Source organism: Arvicanthis niloticus, chromosome 9 (genome assembly GCF_011762505.2).
Source record: "Arvicanthis niloticus isolate mArvNil1 chromosome 9, mArvNil1.pat.X, whole genome shotgun sequence".
Lineage (NCBI taxonomy): Eukaryota > Metazoa > Chordata > Mammalia > Rodentia > Muridae > Arvicanthis > Arvicanthis niloticus.
This window is the reverse complement of record NC_047666.1, coordinates 65,906,792-65,929,113: the sequence shown is the minus strand read 5'-3', so window position 1 is coordinate 65,929,113 and position 22,322 is coordinate 65,906,792. Positions and strand designations below refer to the sequence as shown.

General features: G+C 39.9%; 1 protein-coding gene across 1 annotated transcript in view; it reads left to right on the top strand.

Annotated features, from left to right (window-relative positions):
• The first annotated feature begins 3,581 nt into the window (after nucleotides 1–3,581).
• The window catches only part of LOC117715169 (pregnancy zone protein-like), a 41,312-nt gene continuing 22,571 nt past the window's right edge, over nucleotides 3,582–22,322 (top strand). The window contains exons 1-13 of the mRNA XM_076940623.1: nucleotides 3,582–3,742; nucleotides 4,975–5,158; nucleotides 6,806–6,959; nucleotides 7,108–7,160; nucleotides 8,394–8,414; nucleotides 8,946–9,114; nucleotides 9,952–10,036; nucleotides 11,470–11,593; nucleotides 15,496–15,610; nucleotides 16,271–16,380; nucleotides 18,892–19,053; nucleotides 20,450–20,677; nucleotides 21,805–21,868. Coding sequence (XP_076796738.1) covers nucleotides 3,657–3,742; nucleotides 4,975–5,158; nucleotides 6,806–6,959; nucleotides 7,108–7,160; nucleotides 8,394–8,414; nucleotides 8,946–9,114; nucleotides 9,952–10,036; nucleotides 11,470–11,593; nucleotides 15,496–15,610; nucleotides 16,271–16,380; nucleotides 18,892–19,053; nucleotides 20,450–20,677; nucleotides 21,805–21,868 — 1,555 coding nt within the window. The 5' untranslated portion in view covers nucleotides 3,582–3,656. The remainder of the gene's footprint in view (nucleotides 3,743–4,974; nucleotides 5,159–6,805; nucleotides 6,960–7,107; nucleotides 7,161–8,393; nucleotides 8,415–8,945; nucleotides 9,115–9,951; nucleotides 10,037–11,469; nucleotides 11,594–15,495; nucleotides 15,611–16,270; nucleotides 16,381–18,891; nucleotides 19,054–20,449; nucleotides 20,678–21,804; nucleotides 21,869–22,322) is intronic.

Below are 22,322 nucleotides of genomic sequence, written 5' to 3'. Positions count from 1 at the left end.
GCCTGCTGAGCTATCTCCCTGACTCTACAAGGTTTATGTTTGACATTTGGCAAAAAATCTCCCACGCAGATTCAACTTTGGCCTCGGTCTATTTCAACATCATTTCTGGAACCCTTGAAACTGTGTCTGATCAATAATCTTATGATTGTTGCAGCTGTCACTTCCCTACAGTTAACCCTAGGCATGACTTGAGAGTTATTTCTGTATGTGAAAGACTCTTCCCATCATCCCATGTGTTTTACATGTGCCCTGGAGTGGAGACCTTCTTTCTAGTTTCTTTTTTGTTTTGTTTTGCTTTGCTTTGCTTTTTTGGTTTTGGAGACAGGGTTTCTCTGTGTAGCCCTGGCTATCCTGGAACTCACTCTGTAGACCAGGCTGGACTCAAACTCAGAAATCTGCCTGCCTCTCCCTCTCAAGCGCTGGGATTAAAAGTGTGTGCCACCACTGCCAGGCTTCCTAGTTTCTTAAAAGACAATTTAAAATATCAATGGAATCTTCAGTTTGTCTTAAGCTTCAAATACCCATTTTACTCAAATTTACTTCTAGTATGAGAAAATCATGACATAAGAAATTGTTCTTCTGGCCCATTCTGAAATTTTCTATAGTCATGTCTAAATGACTATTTTTGCTTAAAAGTCCATCTTTTGTCTTTTCCAACTGCCATTCATTTGCTGCTGAGAACTGCACGGTAGTTAATCAGAGAGCATGGGAACAAACTCTAGGTGAGATGTCTTACATTTGTAGCTAGTAGAACCTCACCCTAGAACTGAGAAGTGCAAAAGTAAAGTAAGTTCATGAAAAGAAAAACTAATTTAACAACAAGTACTGGACTTGAAACTAGACTATTAGCAGATGTGGCATAGATAGATAGATAGATAGATAGATAGATAGATAGATAGATAGACTTAGCAGATGTGGCATAGATAGATGATAGATAGATAGATAGATAGATAGATAGATAGATAGATAGAAGATAGATAGACAGATAAATAGACTATTAGCAGATGTGGCATAGATAGATAGATAGATAGATAGATAGATAGATAGATAGATAGATAGATAATAAATAGATAGATAGACAGACAGAGAGACAGACAGACAGACAGACAGATAAATAGATAAATAGACTATTAGCAGATGTGGCATAGATAGATAGATAGATAGATAGATAGATAGATAGATAGATAGATAATAGGCTAAAGTGTAGATTACAGTTCTGATAAAATAAGGGCATTCCATAGAGTGCTATATTAACAAAAGCCTATTTATACTTGTGTTCCAACAAAAAATAAATAAGCTGATATTTCAGTTTATTCAGATTTTGTAAGTATATTGGGCTTAAAACTGAGTCTTTAATCAAGAAAGTGGCAGTTGGTAGCTATTAAGTTCTAGTGAGCCTTGGGTCATGGAACTTGGTGTAAAAGTGACTTAACAGATAAATTTCCAGACTCTTTTGCAACTGAGTGGTTTTTAGTGCCATTCTTTCATAAGAATGACTGACGGCATAGTTGATACTAAATTAAAATTTAAAATTAATTTTTATTGAAGATCATAATGTGACTTCCGTCTTCCAAACTTGAAGTATAAATGATTAAATGACATGTAAATGATTGAACAGAGCCTCTCATTTTCTCTCTCCTTTTAGATGAACGAGTTTTCTTATTGCTTCTGTCTACACAATAGGAAATAGAATAGAAAAAAAAGGTAAAGAATAGATTGTCAAAAATTTGTCTCAAACTGTCAATAATCAATATCTATCCAAAGATACACAATCTCTTCACAGGAACCAAATGCAACATGCATGTAATTGCATTAAGAAATAATTTTCAAACAAAAACTTCTCCTGACCCTCCACATGAGAGAAAATGCATGATCAGTGAGTAGTAATATTTCAGTCTTTTTTTCTTTTAATCTGATAAAGGATTTCACTCTGTTTTCCTAGCTGGCCTAGAATTCACTATATAGATAAACCTTGCCTTGAACTAGTGAGTTCTTGCCTCGGACACACAAGTGCTGGGATGACAGGCATGTGCCTGTGCCACACCCTGCCCCACCCAGCTCTTCATTTATTTTGAGGCAAAGTTGATAAAATGCTCAGGCTTGGCTTCATCTCGCTCCTGCTTCCAGGCCAACCTTAAAGTTATATCCTCCTGCCTCAGTCTCATCAATGCCAGTGTCACAGCCATGCACCATCATAGCCAGCAAAATACACAAACTTTAATCCTGTGGTGATCTGATATTAATGTAATGGTGGGATTTTTCTTACTTTCATGACTCTGTGAAATAGATTCTAACACTCCTGTCTTGAAAAGCAAATAGGACGATGAATGAATACTGATTTTAAAATATTTTATTTCATTCTAGAAAAATGAAATAGGGCTGCCCATCAAGTAGAAATAATTTTCTTAGAGAATAATCCATCGTATTCATTTCCTTCATGTTTAGTGATTTATTAAATACGTATTGTATAACATAAGCTCAAATGAACTGTTATTTACTTTATAATAAGCAAAGATAAGAAGAACCATACAAAACTAAAAGCCAAACTTATACATTGGAGGCTAGGCTGGGGAGGTAGTTCAAGCTTACTGTGGACCTATGTTTGCATTGCAGGACTCACATAAAAGGCCAGGCATGCAGGTATGCACCTGTGGCTGTAGTCCCAGTCCAGTGGAGCAGAGACAGGAAGAGCCCAACAGCTTGCTAGCCACACAGTCTAGCTGATTGGTGAGCTCTAGAGTCAGGTGAGAGATGGCTGCCTCAAAAAATAGGTTCAAGGCATCTACAAAGCTAGTTCCAGGATATCCAGGGCTACACATACATACAAAAAAAAAAAAAAAAAAAAAAAAAAAAAAAAAAAAAAAACCCTGTCTCAAAAAACAAAGAAGGAGGAAGAGGAAGAGGAGGTGGTGGGGAGTAGGAAGAGGAGGATGAGAAGGAGAGGGAGGAGGGGGAGGGGAGAGTAGAGGAGGGAGGGAAATAGGGAAGTTACCTGATGACAAGCTCTGCATACTCACATGCACCCTCAGACACGCACACTTCTATTGTGTCAGACTTCTCCTAGGAAGAACATCTATTCACCCCAGATAAGGATGTAATGACAAACCAAAGCAATGATTCTACCAAAGCCTAACTTGGTTTTGTTTTTTTTTTCAATTTCTTAAGAAATAAATAATGAAGCACATACCTCCAAACTTAATTTATCTATCATTCAGTGGTAAATTACATTATGTTGTTGAGTGAATGCAACACTCCGAGTTAAGAAGAGGAGATTGATATTGTATATTTGCATTCATCATCCTTTTTTAAAAACTGGAGAGGTATATTGAGTGACTTCATCAACCCATGTGATTTATTTCATCTTTTTTTTTTTAACGTTTAAAGTCCTGTGTATTCACCTGAGCTAGTGGCAGCCTGTAAGCACCATCTGTCAAACATTTGGATAACTTTTAAAAGTGGATAAAAGAACATAGATAGTTCTGGAAATGATCTGGAATTGATTTTTTAATACTGAAGTAGTTAATATGTTACAAAAATAGACGGTTGGCAGTTTACTTTCACTGCCCATCAGGTAAAATAAAAACCAGCAGATCTGGACAAGGATCAGAGTTCAGGGGCTGAGGGCTCAGACCCATTCTTCTCTGCTCCTCTCCACCATGAGGAGAAACCAGCTGCCCACACCAGTCTTCCTCTTACTGTTCCTGCTTCTTCCTAGAGATGCCACCGCAGCTACTGCAAAACCGTAAGTTATTCTTTTTTTTTTTTTTTTTTTTTTTTGGTTTTTCGAGACAGGGTTTCTCTGTGTAGCCCTGGCTGTCCTGGAACTCACTCTGTAGACCAGGCTGGCCTCGAACTCAGAGATCCACCTGCCTCTGCCTCCCAAGTGCTGGGATTAAAGGCGTGCGCCACCGCCGCCCAACCCGTAAGCTATTCTTATTTCCAGAAAATTCTATTGTGTCCCTCCTTCCCACCATATTATCTCTTTCCTGGTCTCCTATGCAGTAAATCTGTTGTCAAAGAACTTGGAAGGACTAGTTGTTGGACTGAAAAGCAATTCAGCTTCTCCTCACATGTTGTGTGTTAGTTTCTAGTGCTTCCTGGATATGATTTGTGATGCTCACATGGAACCCAAGGCCACATGCAGTTGGGTTTTTTAAGGCTTCCGGTAATAAACCACTGATTAGCTCATGGTTTGGAAATTTGAAATTTCTAACTGAAATACATAATAGCTGTCACATCAGATGTGTGTGTGTGTGTGTGTGTGTGTGTGTGTGTGTGTGTGTGTGTGTGGTGAGACCTGACACAAACACTTACCCAGCCCGGATAGGAAACCAACATTAGTGATTCTATCTAAGTCCAACTTGGTAAACCAATGTGTTTGTTGGGTTACCTCCAGGAATGAGACAGGGTTTGCTTACAAGAACATGGATGATTCCAAGACAACTGTGTCACAAAAAGGCTCACCTCAGTCTCAGTGCTGACTCATGAAAGCTGCCTTCCTGGGACTTTCTCCCTGCTTGACTTGAAGGTAGCTCAGCTGGTAGAAGAGTCTCCTCCATGCAACTTGGCTGGTCCAGGAGTCTCTTAGAGGCAGCTCTGCCTCCTGTCCTCTCTCCAGTGTTATTTACTGCCTCTGTAACCATGACTGCATCAATTCTGTTAGCCTCAGCTCATAAAATTTACCTCTTGTATCTCATACCTCCGTCCTCCTCCCAGGAAGGAATGTTTCGATTTAAAGGAAAGAGTTACATGGCAATAACTTGAATTGATTGCCTGGTGTTTCTAATATTCTGTGGGTGAACATTTCCTGAACACCAGAGAATTACACCCATGTCTAATCTTGGGTTTTATGTTGACCTCCAGGGAACCCAATCCTCCTGAAACCTATGATTGACGGCAATATGAAAAATACTAGAAAATACTCCCAGTAACGACATCTTTTGAATCCTTCATGGTTGGTCCTCTTCTCCACAGACAATACGTGGTGCTGGTCCCTTCAGAGCTCTATGCAGGAGTTCCCGAAAAGGCCTGTGTCAACCTCAACCACGTGAACGAGACCGTAATGCTCAACATAACTCTGGAGCAGGGGATGCAGCACACAAACCTCCTCACAGGCCAGACCGTGGATAAGGACTCCTTCTACTGCAGCTCTTTCACGGTCAGTGTCCCTCCTTGGATGTGCTGCACTGGTAGAAAAAGTTCAACCGAGTTGAACTTTATATTCTCATTTGTCAAAAAGAAATAACTTTAATTAAGCAAAAATAATGAATACAAAATACACTTCAAATTGCCTTCATGATACTTAAAAACAGGTCTAATGAAGGGCTTAAAAGGTTGCCGTAGCTGTAAGAAAGATTTAATTTTTCCTTAAATTAATTTTCTGAGGTAAATAGTATTTATCCTCTTACAGACATAAATATTGAGATACTCTTTTTTAAAGATTTATCCAAGTTAATGTGTATGAGTACACTGCAGCTGTCTTCAGACACACCAGAAGAGGGCATCAGATCCCATTACAGATGGTTGTGAGCCACCATGTGGTTGTTGGAAATTGAACTCAGGTCCTCTGGAAGAGTAGTTAGTGCTCCTAACCACTGAGTCATCTCTCCAGTGTAGGGAAAAAAATAAGGCTGGGGATCCCAGGGTTCCTCCCGCCATGCTGTGGGTAGTTGGCTGGGAAAGCTCTGGGTTCCTCCAGCTGGAAGTTGGGCCCGGCTGCTCATTAACTAAAGGCCTCTCCCCGGCTCCTCACGGTTCCTCATGGCGGCGAGGCCCCAACAAGGAAGTCCTTGGGTTTCCAAAACTGGTTTATTCACATGGTGGACGGTGGATGGATCTGATGCATACCCCCCCCCCCAAACCCAGGATCAATCTGAGTTAAAAAGGGGAGGGGAGAAGGGGGGAGGGACTGGGGAGGAATGTTTAATCGGCTCCACCTCTGGCCTTCAGGTACCTCATTAGTATGTAAATCTCTCTAGGGCCTGTTCGAGCCCTCCACCTGTGTACGTGACTGAAGGGTGAAGGTGGAATGGAGATTAGACCTCCTGTTAGGTCGACACTCCAGCCCCTTGAGATTCTTTTTAAGATTTATCCCTGGGCAGTGGTGGCGCACGCCTTTAATCCCAGCCCTTGGGCGGCAGAGGCAGGCGGATTTCTGAGTTCGAGGCCAACCTGGTCTACCGAGTGAGTTCCAGGACAGCCAAAGCTATACAGAGAAACCCTGTCTCGAAAAACCAAAATTAATTAATTAATTAATTAATTAATTAAAAATATTTATTTTCAGATTAAATTGTGTCTCTGTGTATGTGCACATGAGTGCCCGTGACCACTGAGGCCAGAAGAGGCATCCTGGAGCTAGAGTTGTAGGGAGCTGGGATCCTCCTGACATGGATGTGGAGCCCTAATTTAGGTCCTCTGCAAAAGCAGTGTGTGCCCTTCTGTGCTGAGCCATGTCTCCAGCCTTTGAATATTGATATTCTTAAAAGCCAAATTATTCACGTAAGAAAGATGGCAGATTCTGGCCTCGGAAGGTGGAATAGAAAAATTATTTTTAATAGCAACACTTCCCTGTGAAAATACAAGGACACCATCTTATTCACTGTCCTGACTGCACTGAAGAATGATCTGTTGTTTTGCAATGTTTTCTCCTAAAACCATGTTACACAATCATAACTACGGATATAACAGGAAACTGAGTCCTTGACACCCCCTTACCAGTTCTCAAGGATTCACAAGGAAAACAGATTTCTGTGGATGCTGGGCATCCAGAAATGGATCTGAACACACTCTCTATGGGTTTCTGCAGATCTCAAATTTGCCTTCACCCTCGGCATTCCTTACTGTGGAGATAAAAGGACCAACGCAGCACTTCATAAAGAAGAAGTCAATGACGATAATAAAACTTGAGGGCCCAGTCTTTGTCCAGACAGACAAACCCATATACAAACCAGGACAGGAAGGTATAAAGAATTTACTGGGCAAAAACAACTGCGGGGGTGGGGTGGAGGGTGGGGTTTGGTGTTGTTCTTTATGATTAAGCTGTAGTCATGGGACCTCTGGCCACGGGTTCTCACTATTGGGGGTCTCACAGCAAAATCTCTGTTTCAGTGAAATTCCGAGTTGTCTCTTTGGACATCGGTTTTCGCCCATTGAAGGAAACGGTGAGTCTCCTGTTGGTGGGTGAGAAACGAGAATGATTGTTTACAATGAGAAAAGTAAACAAACATCTAAGTCTGATTCTTTAGAAAACCTGACTCTACCACAGAACATTGCTTGAGAGCTTCCATGACAGAAGTATATCTAATGGTAACATTGAGACAATTCACCAACTGCATCTTACAGTAGATAAAGCATTTAAAATCAAGCTGGGTCAGGTTACCCATGCTTCTCATCCCAGAAGGTGGGAAGCTGAGAAGAAGGATCACAAGGCCCTGGCCTGCCTGGACCACATAGTGTTTAAAATATAACAACAAAAAGATATTCAGTTGAAAATGTCCTCTTAAAAGATTCCAGCCACTTCCAGAAGAACATTGGTTTCTCTTAAGCAAGTACTAATTCCAAAATAATATACTTATCATTCAGATCTTTTATCCAGATAGATTTCTTCAAATGTATGCTAGCCATAAAAGGAAAGCCATGACTTCTTAAGAGATTTATGTTCCAAACTGAACATGTGAAAAGGTAATAGATCAAACAGAGGACCGCTACCTACTTTAGACAAAAAAAAAAAAAAAAAAAAAAAAAAAAAGAGTGACTTTGTTCCTCTGTGATATAGGTAGACTCTATCACCCAATGTCATGGTTGTCTCTGACATCTGTGCCTATGTGATGTCATGGTCATCTCTGACATCTGTGACTATGTGATGTCATGGTTGTCTCTGACATCTGTGCCTATGTGATGTCATGGTCATCTCTGACATCTGTGACTATGTGATGTCATGGTTGTCTCTGACATCCATGACTATGTGATGTCATGGTCATCTCTGACATCTGTGACTATGTGATGTCATGGTTATCTCTGACATCCATGACTATGTGATGTCATGGTTGTCTCTGACATCCGTGACTATGTGATGTCATGGTTGTCTCTGACATCCGTGACTATGTGGGCAGAAGCACTGGACTTGATGGGAGAGGGGGAACATGAAGGTAGGTGGGTAAAGGAGAGAGTGTGGATCTGGGAGGAGTGTGGGAGGGATGAATATGGTCCAAACTCATTTTACAAAATTCTCAAAGAACTAATTCAAAAGGAAACCTGGTATGGAACAAGGATGTAAGTCATTGTGTAAAAAAAAGGCAGCAGTAAGCTCAGTAACATTTAAAGACTGTAGTTTTACAAAGATGCTTTCTTTTTAAATTCTACCGCACACTCACGCCGCTTTTTTTTCTTTTCAGTTTCCTGTCATTTATATCCAGGTAGGTACCAAACCGTACATCTCAGTCGAAATGACAACACCCTCCAAGTTCGGCAGGATCTCGTGTCTCCGTTCAGACTCCGTTTCATCTCTACCACACAGATCCTATCTTCTCTGCCTACCTCAAGTTCTTTGGGGAAGTAAAAGTAAAGGAGGGCGGTACTGGATGACGGTGTGATTTTGTGGCTCTTCAAATATTTCTGGCTAAAACAGACACATATATCAAAAGGAAGTCCATCGTGACACACATATGTAGGGTCTCCCTTCTAAGTACTAACCTTCTTGGCTTCCAAGATCAGACAAGACTATAGCACCCAGGATGGCATAGCTGTAGGGTTCAAAGATCCTGTAGCTGGTGACCTCACTTTTCATTATTCGGGTCTACAATTTTTTTAAGTTGGTTAATGGCATTATAATTAATTCACCAAACTGCCTATTAAACTCCCAATGTTGTTATTATTTCCTGATAAGCTGACCTCTAATTAAAGTATATGTTTCAATTGTTTATACAACTTATAATGTCTTTCTGTAGAATCCCAAGAGGAACCGAATTTTTCAATGGCAAAATGTTCATCTACCAGGAGGACTCCAGCAGCTTTCATTACCACTGTCTATTGAGCCAGCTCTAGGTACCTACAAGGTTGTAGTGGAGAAGGACTCAGGGAAGAAAATAGAACACTCCTTTGAGGTGAAGGAATATGGTAAGTAACAATTGTACAAGTATAAGGGATTTATGATGGTGGGACCCTTAAAGTTACTTATCTGTATTTGTGTGTGGTATATGCATGTGTGCGCATGTCAGGGGTGTGGTATGTTCTCACTCTGTATGTGCATATGTAGATGGGAGAAGTTGATATCAGGAAACCAATCATAGAACATGATTCTCAAAGCTCCCCAAAGCTTCTATGACAGTCACATAATAAAATAATACCTTTCACACCTATGGAAAAGGAAGGAATCTACAGGGGGAAGTGGCAAATCACCGAACATGACTAGCAAGTTCTGAAGCGGGCATGGGCTAGTCAGAGCATGAGAGAGGTGGGGGTGTGCAACTTCCAGAGTGAAGCTTCCAGAGTGGAAGATTCATGGGAACCAGTGAAAGAGTCTGCAGACCTTCAGTTCAGTAGACCTACAACCATGTATCTGATAATGGGGCTGACGATGTCTGTCAGTCGGAAGAGCTTAAAATGAGAGAGTGAGGAGGAAGAAGAGAGAGAGATATCAAACTTGAACCCACTGGCCCTATTGTTCCTTCAACTTACTGTGATGGTCTTCAGACCCAGTGATGTTTCACCCACCTTTGAAATCTTGCACAAAATCAGAGAAGAGAAGTCTGGGAAATGTAGTTCAGTTTCACCAAGTGGCCATGGTACAAATTGTTCACAGTAATATGAATGGCAACGTCTTTTCCTAGTACTGACCCTGGAGCTCCTTCTATGTGATTCTATGTCATAAATTTCTCTAATATAATCCACTGGTAATATTTAGAAGGTCTCTTACCTACTCTCACCTACTTTTTTTTTCTCTATTCCAAACAGTCTTACCCAAATTTGAGGTGCAAATAAAAATGCCCAAGACTATGTCTTTCCTGGAAGAGGAACTTCCTGTAACTGTTTGTGGCTTGTGAGTGACATTTTTTTTCATCTTATTTTGGTGTCCATATCCTATTTGAGGTGGTATTTTAAATAATATTTGGTAATACATTACTTATCAGCACTTACAGGCATTGGACAGGGAGTACGAGCAGAAATCTACGGCCATGCGGATAAAGATATGACCTCACAACTGGCCTAAGGGAAGATTCAGGGACATTATCCTACATCAGCTCTTCAGGGGGAGCTTAATTAAAATTAGAATCCCTAGCCCTACCTTCAGAAATTCTAGTTACGAAGCTAAGGCAAGAGTAACAAATCCTGTACCACAACATGGGCCACAGGACATTCTAAAACAGAAAACGAATCCCACCCTTGCATGGGACCCTTCCACCATATTCAGCAGAAACAAACCGAGTCATCATGATGTTATTTACAAATCATGTTTATATTTTGTAGCCACTGCTTTCCCAAACAATTTCTCACTTATTATTTTAAAATACTTAGAAATACAGTCTTTATATATCTTTTTCTCTTTTTTTTTTTTTTTTAGATAAAATAACATTGGTAATCTGACATCAGAGGCAATCATTTTTTAATTAATTATGTGGATATGTGCATATGTGCTACATACAGGGGCAGATGCCCAAGAAGCCCAGAGACAGTAGATCTACTGAAGCACTAAAGCTGGGATTACAGGCAGTTGTGAGCCACCTAACATGGGAGCTGGAAACAAAACTCAGGTCCTTTGGAAGAGCAGGAAGTCCTCTTTTTTATGTGTATGGACATTTTGCCCACACATGTGTCAGTGTCCCACATGTGTGCCTGGTGCCTGCAGAGGCCAGAAAAGGGCATCAGAGTCCCCGGAAATTGCAGATGGTTCTGAACCATCAGGTGGGTGCTGGGATTCGAACCTGGGTCCTCTGGAAGAGCATCAATCGCTCTTATCTACCATCTTTCCAGTGAACAGGACAATCTTATAGCAAAACTTCAACGAAAAGGAGAGAAAGAGCTGTGTGTAGTGACCTTTAATCCCAGTAATCAGGAGACAGAGGCAAGCAGATCTCTGAGTTTACATCAGCCTGGTATACATAGCAAGTTCTAAGCCAACCCAGAAAACATAATGAGACCCTATCTCCAAAGTTTATTTAAAAAAAAAAAAAAGGAAAGAAAAGAAAGGAAGGAAAGAAAGAAGGAAGGAAGAAGAGAAAGAAGGAAGGAAAGAACCTTAGAAAAATACTAAATCAGTATCTTTCCATTTAGAGACATTTTCAAAAGGTTCATCAACTACTTTGTCTTAAAATTATTGCACATTCACACTTAGACAGGATGAAGCCTGGTATCACGAGCTTTCCTGGAGTGCAAACACTAGAGAGATAGACAAATATGATGGAACAGTGACTGGGTCCAGTCAGGTAAAGAAAACATCTGTGACATTCACATTCAATCGTGTTCTTGTTCTAGATACACATATGGAAAGCCTGTTCCTGGTCTGGTGACAATAAAAGTGTGCAGAGTCTATTCACAATACTATTCCAACTGCCATGGCCAAAATACAAAAAGTATCTGTGAAGAATTCAGCAAACAGGTATGTAGAAGCCACTCCCTAGTTCTTTCTTTGTCATGAGCTACAGTGCTAAGTGCAATGCAATAGGACATACACTTGAAGTATCATCAAGTAAGACTTTGTAGTAGGGAGAAGAAAAAATGAGAATGGTTAGTGGCATTAGGAGCCCAGATAAAGGAGGAGATTGCGAATCTGTAACTCGGTCCGTTTGACCAACTTTGTAATTTTCTTGCCAACAGCAATCAATATGCCAAGTTCTTTTTTTTTTTAAAGATTTATTTATTTCATGTATGTGAGTACATTATAGCTGTCTTCAGACACACTCGAAGAGGGGATCGGATTCCATTATGGATGGTTGTGGGCCACCATGTGGGTGCTGGGAATTGAACTCAGGACCTCTGGAAGAGCAGTCAGTGCTCTTAACCACCAAGCCATCTCTCCAGCCCCAATATGTCAAGTTCTAAAAGAATAAAGTAGTGTTATTTTATCACAGTAGAATGACTCAGGTGTTAAGGGCTGTGGGAATCCAGAAGCACGTCATGTCCAAATGACAAAGAGAAAACAACTGAACAGTAAATGAGCATCTGGCCCAGAAAAGGAAGACCTGGAAGACAGGAATTAGAGGTCCTTATGTCTCAAAGGAGGGATAATTGAGGAAAACATCTGAGAGTAGAAAATTGCATTGAAAACACTGGATTTGCCGGGCGGTGGTGGCGCACGCCTTTAATAACAGCACTTGGGAGGCAGAGGCAGGCGGATTTCTGAGTTCAAGGCCAGCCTGGTCTACAGAGTGAGTTCCAGGACAGCCAGGGCTACACAGAGAAACCCTGTCTCGAAAACACAAAAAAAAAAAAAAAAAAAAAAAAAAAAAAAAAAAAAAAACACTGGATTTGGCTGAGTGTGGAGGCTCAGACCTGTAATCCCAGTCACTAGGAAGCAAGGGCAAGAAGAGGAGTTCTTGGGTTTATAATGAGGTCGACGCTGATGTGGGCTGAATAAGAACTAGTCTCAAAAAGAACTAATGACCCTGAAGAGCTGTCTCAGTAGTTAAGGAACACCTGCTGCTCCTGCTGAGGATCTAGGTTCAATTACCAACACACACATGACAACACACAACCTTCTGTAACTCCCATTCCAAAAGCATCCAACACTCTCTTCTGGCCTCCATGGGCTTTGCATTCACATGGTGCATAGACACGCATGCAGGCAAATCACCCACAGACATAAAATAAAATTAAAGATTCTTTTTGTTTGTTTTTACTTTTCTTTCTTTATTTATTTTTGACACTCCAGATTTTATTCTCCACCTCCATCCTCCTACTGTTCCACATTCCATGCCTCCAAACCACCCCCTGTCTCCATGAGGCTGTTCCCATCCTCCACCCCCCACCCCACCTGACCTCTAGACTCTCTGGGGCCTCCAGTATCTTGAGGGTTAGGTGCATCTTCTCTGATTGAACACAGACCCAGCAGTCCTCTGCTGTATATGTGTTGGGGGCCTCATATCAGCTGGTGTATGCTGCCTGGTTGGTGGTCCAGTGTTTGAAAGATCTCAGGGGTCCAGATAAATTGAGACTGCTGTTCCTCCTACAGGGTCGCCCTCCTCCTCAGTTTCTTTCAGTCTTTCCCTAATTCAACCACAGGGATCAGCAGCTTCTGTCCATTGGTTGGGTGCAAATATCTGCAACGGACTCTTTCAGCAGCTTGTTGGGTCTTCCGGAGGGCAGTCAGGATAGGTCTCTTTCTGTGAGTACTCCATAGCCTTAGTAATAGTGTCAGGCCTTGGAGGTTGTATGCATGCATCCTAATTTCAGAGGAAGGATAGGTAAATATGCAGGGATGGCTATTAGAGTGGGCACTGTAGAGAAACTGCAGGGAAGTCACCAAAGCTTCAGGGAGCCAATCAGTGAGAAGCCGAAGTGGAAGTGCGAGGATAAACAATGGGAAACACTGACAAACAACGTCAGTTCATACTCCGGATGTCCAGAAATGACTCATGATGTCTATAAATTCATTAATTATGATGGCAGTTTGAGGAGGAGTAGGAGTGTGTGTGTCTGTGTCTGTCTGTGTCTGTACCTGTGTGCGTGTGTGTGCTGAGACAAATTTTATAGTCTAGGCTGGTCTCAAATTCACTATGTATTCCAAACTGACCTCAAATAATTCTCCTGCTCCAACCTCCCAAATTCTGGGATTGCAAATTTTTATCAGTATGTACAACTATGATATAAATTAAATTTGTTATGCAATGAATATTAGTATGTAAGTAGGTACAAATCAGAAACAAATCTTTATTAAAACATAGGTCACAACATTTAATTCAGAAACCTGATTGCTATAAGGATTTGTGTAGTCAACGGCTATGCATGTTCCCAATGTCTTAGACATCAAGAAAATACAGGAAGTGACAAATGCTGGCAAGGACACAGAGAAAAGGGAACACTCATGCAGTGGGCATATAAGCTACTCCAGCCACTAAGGAACTCAAAAGGGAAGTTCAAAATATAAAAATAGATCTATTGTATGACACACCTGGATGTTTACCCGAAAGACTCACACACCACAGAGTCAACATGCCACCCTGGCACAACCACAGTTGTTACAGTACCGTCCCAACAGTCATGTTATAAACCAATGCGGGGTCTGTCAGTAGAGGAGTGGATATAGAAACCATGGTGGGATCTGCAGAAGGACATGTCTTAGCCATGAACAGAGGTGAGTTATGTGACTTTGTAGGAAAGTGGACACAACTAGAGATAAGTGGTGAAGTAAGTCCACCTCAGAAGCAAGCGTCACATGTTGTGCTTTCATCTGTGACTCCCATCTTTTATAGAGAGATATAAAATCGTGTGTTTACATATGATAGGGAAGAAAGCAGAAAGAGAACTACACAGGCTAGTGGTCCTCAACCTTCCTACAGTGCCTCATGTTGTGGTGACCCCCACCCCAACCAGGAAAATAATTTTTGTTGCTACTTCATAACTGTAATTTTGCTACTGTTATGAATAGTAATATAAATATCTGTGTTTTCCAATGGTCTTAGGTGACCCCAGTAAAGGGGTCATTCCACCCTCCTCAAAGGGGTCACAACCCACAGGTTGAGAACCATGGACCTAAGTGAACACAGGAATTAAGGGTAAGGAGCAGAATGAGGAGAAGAGAGAGAGAGAGAGAGAGAGAGAGAGAGAGAGAGAGAGAGAATGTGTTAAAGTAAATCATATACTCACATGCAGTGAAGAAGTAATGAAACCCAATACCATATACAAGGAATGTAGACCAATATGTTTAAATATAATCATATTAAAAGAAAGCATGGGCCGGAGAGATGGCTCAGTGGTTAAGAGCACTGACTGCTCTCCCAAAGATCCTGAGTTCAATCTTAGCAACTACATGGTGGCTCACAACCATCTATAATGAGATCTGATGCCCTCTTCCGGTGTGTATGAAGACAGCTACAGTGTACTCATATACATAAAATTGAGAGTGAGAGAGAGAGAGAGAGAGAGAGAGAGAGAGAGAGAGAGAGAGAGAGAACACATGGCCAATAGTCACTACTTAGCTAGAGGTGGTTATAGAAATAGAAGCCTCTTAGAAAATGTTATGCCCGAGATGAGAGAAGAATGGAGGGAATGTTATCATTTGAGGAGTAACATGTACAAAGAGCTATAATTACAAAATGTGACTGCACACTTGGAAGCTCTAGGAGAGCTGACATGGTGCACATAGAATCCATTTTTGGAAGAGGGGAGGCAAAGGCTGGCTATAAATAATCCAGAGATTAACAAAGAAATGGTGTTATCCTTGGAGTTGGGAAAAATAAAACAGCCAAAAAGGTACCTGAACACTTAGAACTTTTTTGTGAACTTATAACCAGCATTTTTATGGAAAATCAGAGAACTTGGGAACTCTCCCCTTCTCTTCAGGCAGATGAAAAAGGATGTTTCAGGCAAGTTGTAAAAACCAAAATATTCCAGCCCAGACGAAAAGGGTTTGAGATGGCGATTAAGGTGGAAGCCAGGATCAAAGAAGAGGGAACAGGTTTGTATTATTTTTTTAAGTAAATGTCAATTAAGTGGAAACTGACTGAACTTCCATCCCATTTTGAACACTTTATGGTTTCTGCATCTTCTGAAAGTGGCAGGTCGCCAATCTCAAGAAATTAAGTATTTCGAAACAGAAGGTGCGTGGGTGTGTTTGTGTGTTTGTGTGTCACTGTGATAAAATTTCCATAAGGAATATGAAACTTAAGGGAAGAGTGGGTCTGAAGGGAAGTAATTAATTCTAACGCAGAGGCAGAAGAGAGGTTCTTAGGCTTGTATGTGATGTGCTTTGTGGAGGGAGAGGGACGTTTGGAGAGAATAGAGATGGGCGGAGGAAAGCACTCGACCACACTCTCAGGATGGAAAATTTTGAGTCAAACAGTGAGGAGCTTAGACAAGGCTCTGGAAAGTGGGGCTACCTTCAGATGTGTTTGATAATGACCTAAATAAACAGATATTTTAAAATAATACTAACAAAAGATACAGGATAAATTTTAAAATGTGTTGGATATGATACCTCACAGGGTGTTCACAGATCATTGTAGCATCCTGTAATAATAAGGGAGACCTGGGGAGGAAGCAGAAGGTGAGTTTTGAATACACAACACTGACTTCACGGTTTTTGGTTTTGGTTTTGTTTTTCTGTTTTGTTTTTCAGGAATAGAACTAACTGGTACTGGATCCTGTGAAATCAAAAATACCTTAAGCAAACTGAAATTTACTAAAGCAAATAAATATTACAGGCCCGGGCTACCTTTCTTTGGGCAGGTAAAATATTCTCTCCTGTAATCATACTAAGGGACATTAAATATTCTTGTCTGTGCAGGGTGTACGTATATACATGTATATATCTTTACATAAATATGGACACACATATATGCAGGTACATGTGTGCATGTCATGTGCATGTATGGAGGGAGGCTCAAAGTGATGTCAGGTGTTCTCCTCAGGCATTCTCTACCTGAGGCAGAATTCATTCACTTGAACTTGGAGTTCTGGCTAGTCTAGCTAGCCAGCTTGCTCCAAATATCCCTGTCTTTACATTCTAAGCTGTGGAATCCTAGGCAAGCTGCCACACCCCCCAGCATTTATGTAGTGCTGGGAATTGAATCCTCATGCAGCAGAAGAAGCATTTCACCCACTGAGCCATTTCCCCAACCCCAGGCATAAGATCTTTTGAGAAAAAAAAAAAAAAACTTAATTGCAAAATCAAAATATATTACAACGATTATTTAGAAAAAGAAATTATAACAAGTTTTACATTAGCCGGGCAGTGGTGGCGCACACCTTTAATCCCAGCACTTGGGAGGCAGAGGCAGGCGGATTTCTGAGTTCCAGGCCAGCCTGGTCTACAGAGTGAGTTCCAGGACAGCCAGGGCTACACAGAGAAACCTTGTCTCAAAAAACCAAAACAAACAAGCTTTACATTTATCAAGTATAGTGAAATGTTGAAAAGCAAAGCACGTTTTTAGTCAACCTCCTTCCATGCCTCTGTAATATATTTTTTTGTAGTTTGCCTATATTCTCTTTGATTCCCTCTTTGTAAACAAAGCCTTTTTGATGAAATTAGAAATAATTTTTAAAAAGTAATTGTGTTAACCAGCTTTGCATTACTATAACAAGATACTTGAGACCATTAACTTATAAAGGTTTATTTTGGCCTGGAGTCTTGGAAGTCTCTTTTATGAGGGGTGTGTGTGTGTGTGTGTGTGTGTGTGTGTGTGTGTGTGTGTGTGTTGATACCCTTCATTAAAATGGAGGCATAGAGCAGGTCAAATTCTCCCTCTCATGACAAAAAGAAAAAGAGAGCCAAAGATTCCAGTCTCCTTTGACAACACACCTCCAGTGACCTAAGAACATCAAATCCATCTCTTCCCACTTATAGCACCACTTTGGGGTCCAGGCCTTTGCAAGACAATTAACAGCCAAGTGGTATCAGTAATATGTCATCTAGATGATAAAAATTTTAATTACTGAAAAAATTTTAGACTTCTTTTTTCGTACTAAAACAATGTTGGTAATGTTGGTAAATGCAAGACAGATAATACAATTAAGTAAACTTCTCAATTACATTTATATGGCTTAGCTAAGGTTTTAGGGATTTTTTTTTTTCAAGTTTGCTTTTACAGTAAATAATCTTTGGTCTAAATTTATGAGCAATTTCATTTATATTTTGAATTTTATATCTGAATTTGACTTTTATACTTTTTTCCATTCACTTTAGTATCTCATATCAAGTTGGAAAGACACTGATAAGTTTGTTGTGATTTGACAGGGTCACCACAGGTAGAGAGAAGATCACTTGACAACTGTAATATGTGAGTTCACTAGAAGTTGAACTTAGAAAGAGAGATGGTAGCTGGCCAGCTGGGGAAGTCAGAGCAGGAACCCAAGGCAGGAAGGAACCTGGAAGCAGGAACCGAAGCAAATTCCATGGAGGGATGCTACTAACTTGCTTGTTCTTCAGAGTTTGCTCAATTCTGAGCTTTTTTAATGCAACCCAGCACCACCTGCCCAAGGAGTAGGGCCACCCACAATAGGCCAGTCCTTCTCATGTCATCAATCAAGAAAATGCACCACAGGCTTGCCCACATGCCAGTCTGGTGGGGAAAATTTTCTCAGTTCATGTTCTCCTCTTCTAAAAATACTCCAGCTTGTGTCACATTGACATAAAACTAACAGCTAAGACCCTATCTCATTAAAAATATTTGTTTTTTAAAAGGCACAAGCTGAAATGGAAAAGTTCATTAGCTGGATATAATCATTCCACCTTAGATGCAGTTATCACGATGTAACACTGTACTTTAAAATTGCACAACATTAATGTGTTTTTTGAACTAAAAATAATAAAATAAAGAGCTGGAGAGATGTTTCAGAGGACCCAGGTTCAATTCCCAGCACCCACATGGCAGCTCACAACCATGTGAAACTCCAATTCCAGGGGATCTGATGCCCTCTTCTGGGCATCCAAGGGCACCAGGCACATACATGGTGTACAGACATCCATGCAGACTAAACACCCATGTGCGTAAAATAAAATGTAAATAAAATCATTTAAAAGAAGTGAAATAAGAGTAAACCACCAGTTTTCAAAACCAGAGGAAATATTTTAAAGAAATATCACAATTTAAAACTCAGAAAATAGGTCTCATTTGCAGATGTGAAGATCTTCAGGAAAGAACAGGGACTGAGCAAGAGACAAAGATGTAAACTGAACAGACTGGAAAGATGGAGTGGCTAGCTGCCATTTGTAACTGGCTGTCACTTTCTTGTTTCTAGGTTCTTCTTGTTGATGAGAAGGATCAACCAATCCCCAACAAAAAGCTATCTGTCTATGTGGATATAGCTGGGCACAAGCCCACTTTTACTACGGATGAGCATGGCTTGGCCAACATTCTCATTGACACTTCCAACTTCACATTTTCGTTTATGAGAGTCGTGGTAAGTAGAAATGGGCACGTGAGGCTGAAAAGGCTTAGGTCACAGGACTATGCAACCTAAGAATGTGTGAGACAGAGACACATGAACTCCAGGGACAGAAGAAATGTGTTAGAAAATAAGGCAAACTGAGCAACGTGAGAGAGAACAGGTAACAGAGGGCAGAAAGTTCTGTGTCAGGTACACTTACAGCATGCTCTGCTTCTGTAACACTGGGAAGACTCTCCTGGGATTGCCTTGAAGTTTTCGGTATTTTCATAGTTCTATTACCAGTTAGACTATACCTGATTCCTTTAGCATAATACAATTGTTTGTGCTTGAACAGTCAAGTAATCTTATGTAATAAAGCAGTAAAAGGATATGGCAGTAGCTACCTACACAAGACCTGTGTACAAGGCTAGACCTAGCATAATGGATGGAAGAGGAACTCAGAAGGCCCCACCCCTGGCAGAGGAGCCAAATCAGTGGTTCTCAACCTTCCTAGTGCTGTGACCCTTTAATACAGTTCCTAATAAATCATTTTCATCGTTATTTCTTAACTAATCTTGCTACTGTTATGAACTATAATGTAAATATCTGATATGAGACTGACTCCTGTCGAAGAGTTGTGTGACCTCCCCAAAGGGGTTGCAAAACACTGAGCTGTCGGGGGGAGGGAAATCATATTTCTCAATGATGTAGCCATGTGTACATTGCCCCCACTCAATCAAATAACCCCCAATGGATACTCATGAGACAAGCCTAATTAAACACAATGGTTCACACACCATAAAAAGGCGCAATAGGACAAAGACTCTGAAAGATGAGACATTCTGAGATGGGTAATAGGATTCATGGAAAACTCGGTCAAATAATATGTGTGTGAAATATTATAAGTAAAATAATTGTTCATATGTGCAACTAATGAAATAAATCTGAACAGAAAAAGTATACATGGGCTTTGCAACCATAGTGAGCATCTCTTAATCCCAGCACTCAGGAGACAGAAGCAAGATTGTGAGCTTTAAAGCCAGCCTGAGATACAAAAGCTTAAATAATCTTAATAGGAAGGTGGGTAAGTGGTTATAGATTTAAGAAAACTACCTTTTTACAAAAAGATATCATATAAGTAAGTGATCGATGGATAGCTAGCTAGATACAGATGATAGATGGATAGACAGACAGACAGACAGACAGACAGACAGACAGACAGAAGATAAATGATGATAGATAGATATAGTTAGATAGATAGATGATAGATAGCTAGATAGATAGATGATAGATAGATAGATAGATGATAGATAGATAGATAGATAGATGATAGATAGATAGATAGATAGATAGATAGATAGATAGATAGATAGATAGATAATAAACAGACAAACACTAAATACAAATGTCTGATTCATTCTCCCATTAGGTCATCTACAAGAACAACAATTTGTGCTATGATAACTGGTGGCTTGATGAATATCACACACAGACAGATCATTCTGCAACTCGCATCTATTCCCCAAGCCAGAGTTATATTCAACTTGAACTTGTTCTTGGTACTTTGGCCTGTGGGCAAACTCAGGAGATTCGGGTACACTACCTCTTGAATGAGGACATCATGAAAGATGAAAAAGACTTAACCTTTTACTATCTGGTAAGAATGAAAGTCACTGAATCTCTTTCTAATTGTATAGACTCCAAATTTCCTAGGTTCCTCTCAAAATAATGGGTTTTTATAGAACACTGTTGTTAATATTTGAGTTTTGTTTTTTATACTGGAAGATAAACTGCTTCCTATGAAATTATTCATGCTTTAATTCACTGTCTTGTTCACTACTGAAATATTGACTCTAAATAATATTTCTTTCTTTCTATAAAAAATACCACATTTACAATAGTTATAATTTCCATTTCATCTCTTCATAGTCTTAAGACCTTGGATAATTTATTAGGCTTCTTCCTCAAAAACAAGTATCAGTCATCTTATCTGAATACTTGAAACAATAGTCTACATAATTATTAAACAATTGAATTGTTCAAATTATCTTATCTCAGAGTTGGACACACAGAGAATGAACAATACATTTTGTTTATTTTAAATAAAGGTAACCAGGGGCTGGAGAGATGGCTCAGTGGTTAAGAGCCTGGATGTTCTTCCAGAGGTCCTGAGTTCAATTCCCTGAAACTACATGGTGGCTCAAAACCATCTGTAATGGGATCTGATGCCTTCTTCTGGTGTGCACTCATAAATAAATGAAATGTTTAAAAAAAACTAAAAGAAGAGTAACAATAGAGGATACTTGCATTATACATATTTCACATACAGTGGGTGCCAAAAATACGTATATAAGTTTTTTTTTTTTTTTTTTTTTTTTTTTGGTTTTTCGAGATAGGGTTTCTCTGTATAGCTCTGGCTGTCTTGGAACTCACTCTTTAGACCAGACTTGCCTCAAACTCAGAAATCCACCTGCCAAGTGCTGGGATTAAAGGTGTGTGCCACCACTGCCCGGCTACGTACATACTTTTTACACATTACTAGGAATAACAAATACTAAAGAGAATAAAGCATAAAATTATGTACTTGTTATTTGAAACATATATATATATATATATATATATATATATATATGATGGAAAGGAAATATAGTAATAAAAATTACTTCTGAGTTGCAGTAACATGATAGTTATTTATATATCATGAGTACACTAACAGACATACCTTGACCTGTCTGGGCAGACAGATTTCACAATGGTAATGGATGTATTTCCTTCTGTCTTCAGATCAAAGCAAGGGGAAGCATCTTCAACTCAGGAAGCCACCTGTTGTCCCTTGAACAAGGAAACAGTAAGCATCTTTTGCTCTTTCTTTCTTTCTTTCTTTCTTTCTTTCTTTCTTTCTTTCTTTCTTTCCTTCTTTCTTTTTTAATTTCCTCTCATCTTACCAAACCTCAACAACTGGGCAAACTGGAGCCTCTCTCACATTACAGGAAGTGCGTGGTAGCCCTCTCTGTTATTCAGTGAGGAAGTTGCTTAGAAAATTTCTGGATTTTTTGGATTTTATTTATGAAGCAAAATATATTAACTTCATAATTATTTTCAAAGAAAAGCAAAAAATAATCAAAATGTAAAAAAAATGACAGAAGAAAATTTTTCTTCGTGTATTTATGTGTTAGATTCCTGTTGCTGTCGTCATGGGTTAGCACCGATTTCCTGGCACATAACAACACAGATTTCTTATCTTATATTTCTGTTCAGAAGTCTCACTGGGCCCAAGACAAGTTCTTGTCAGGACAGCCTTA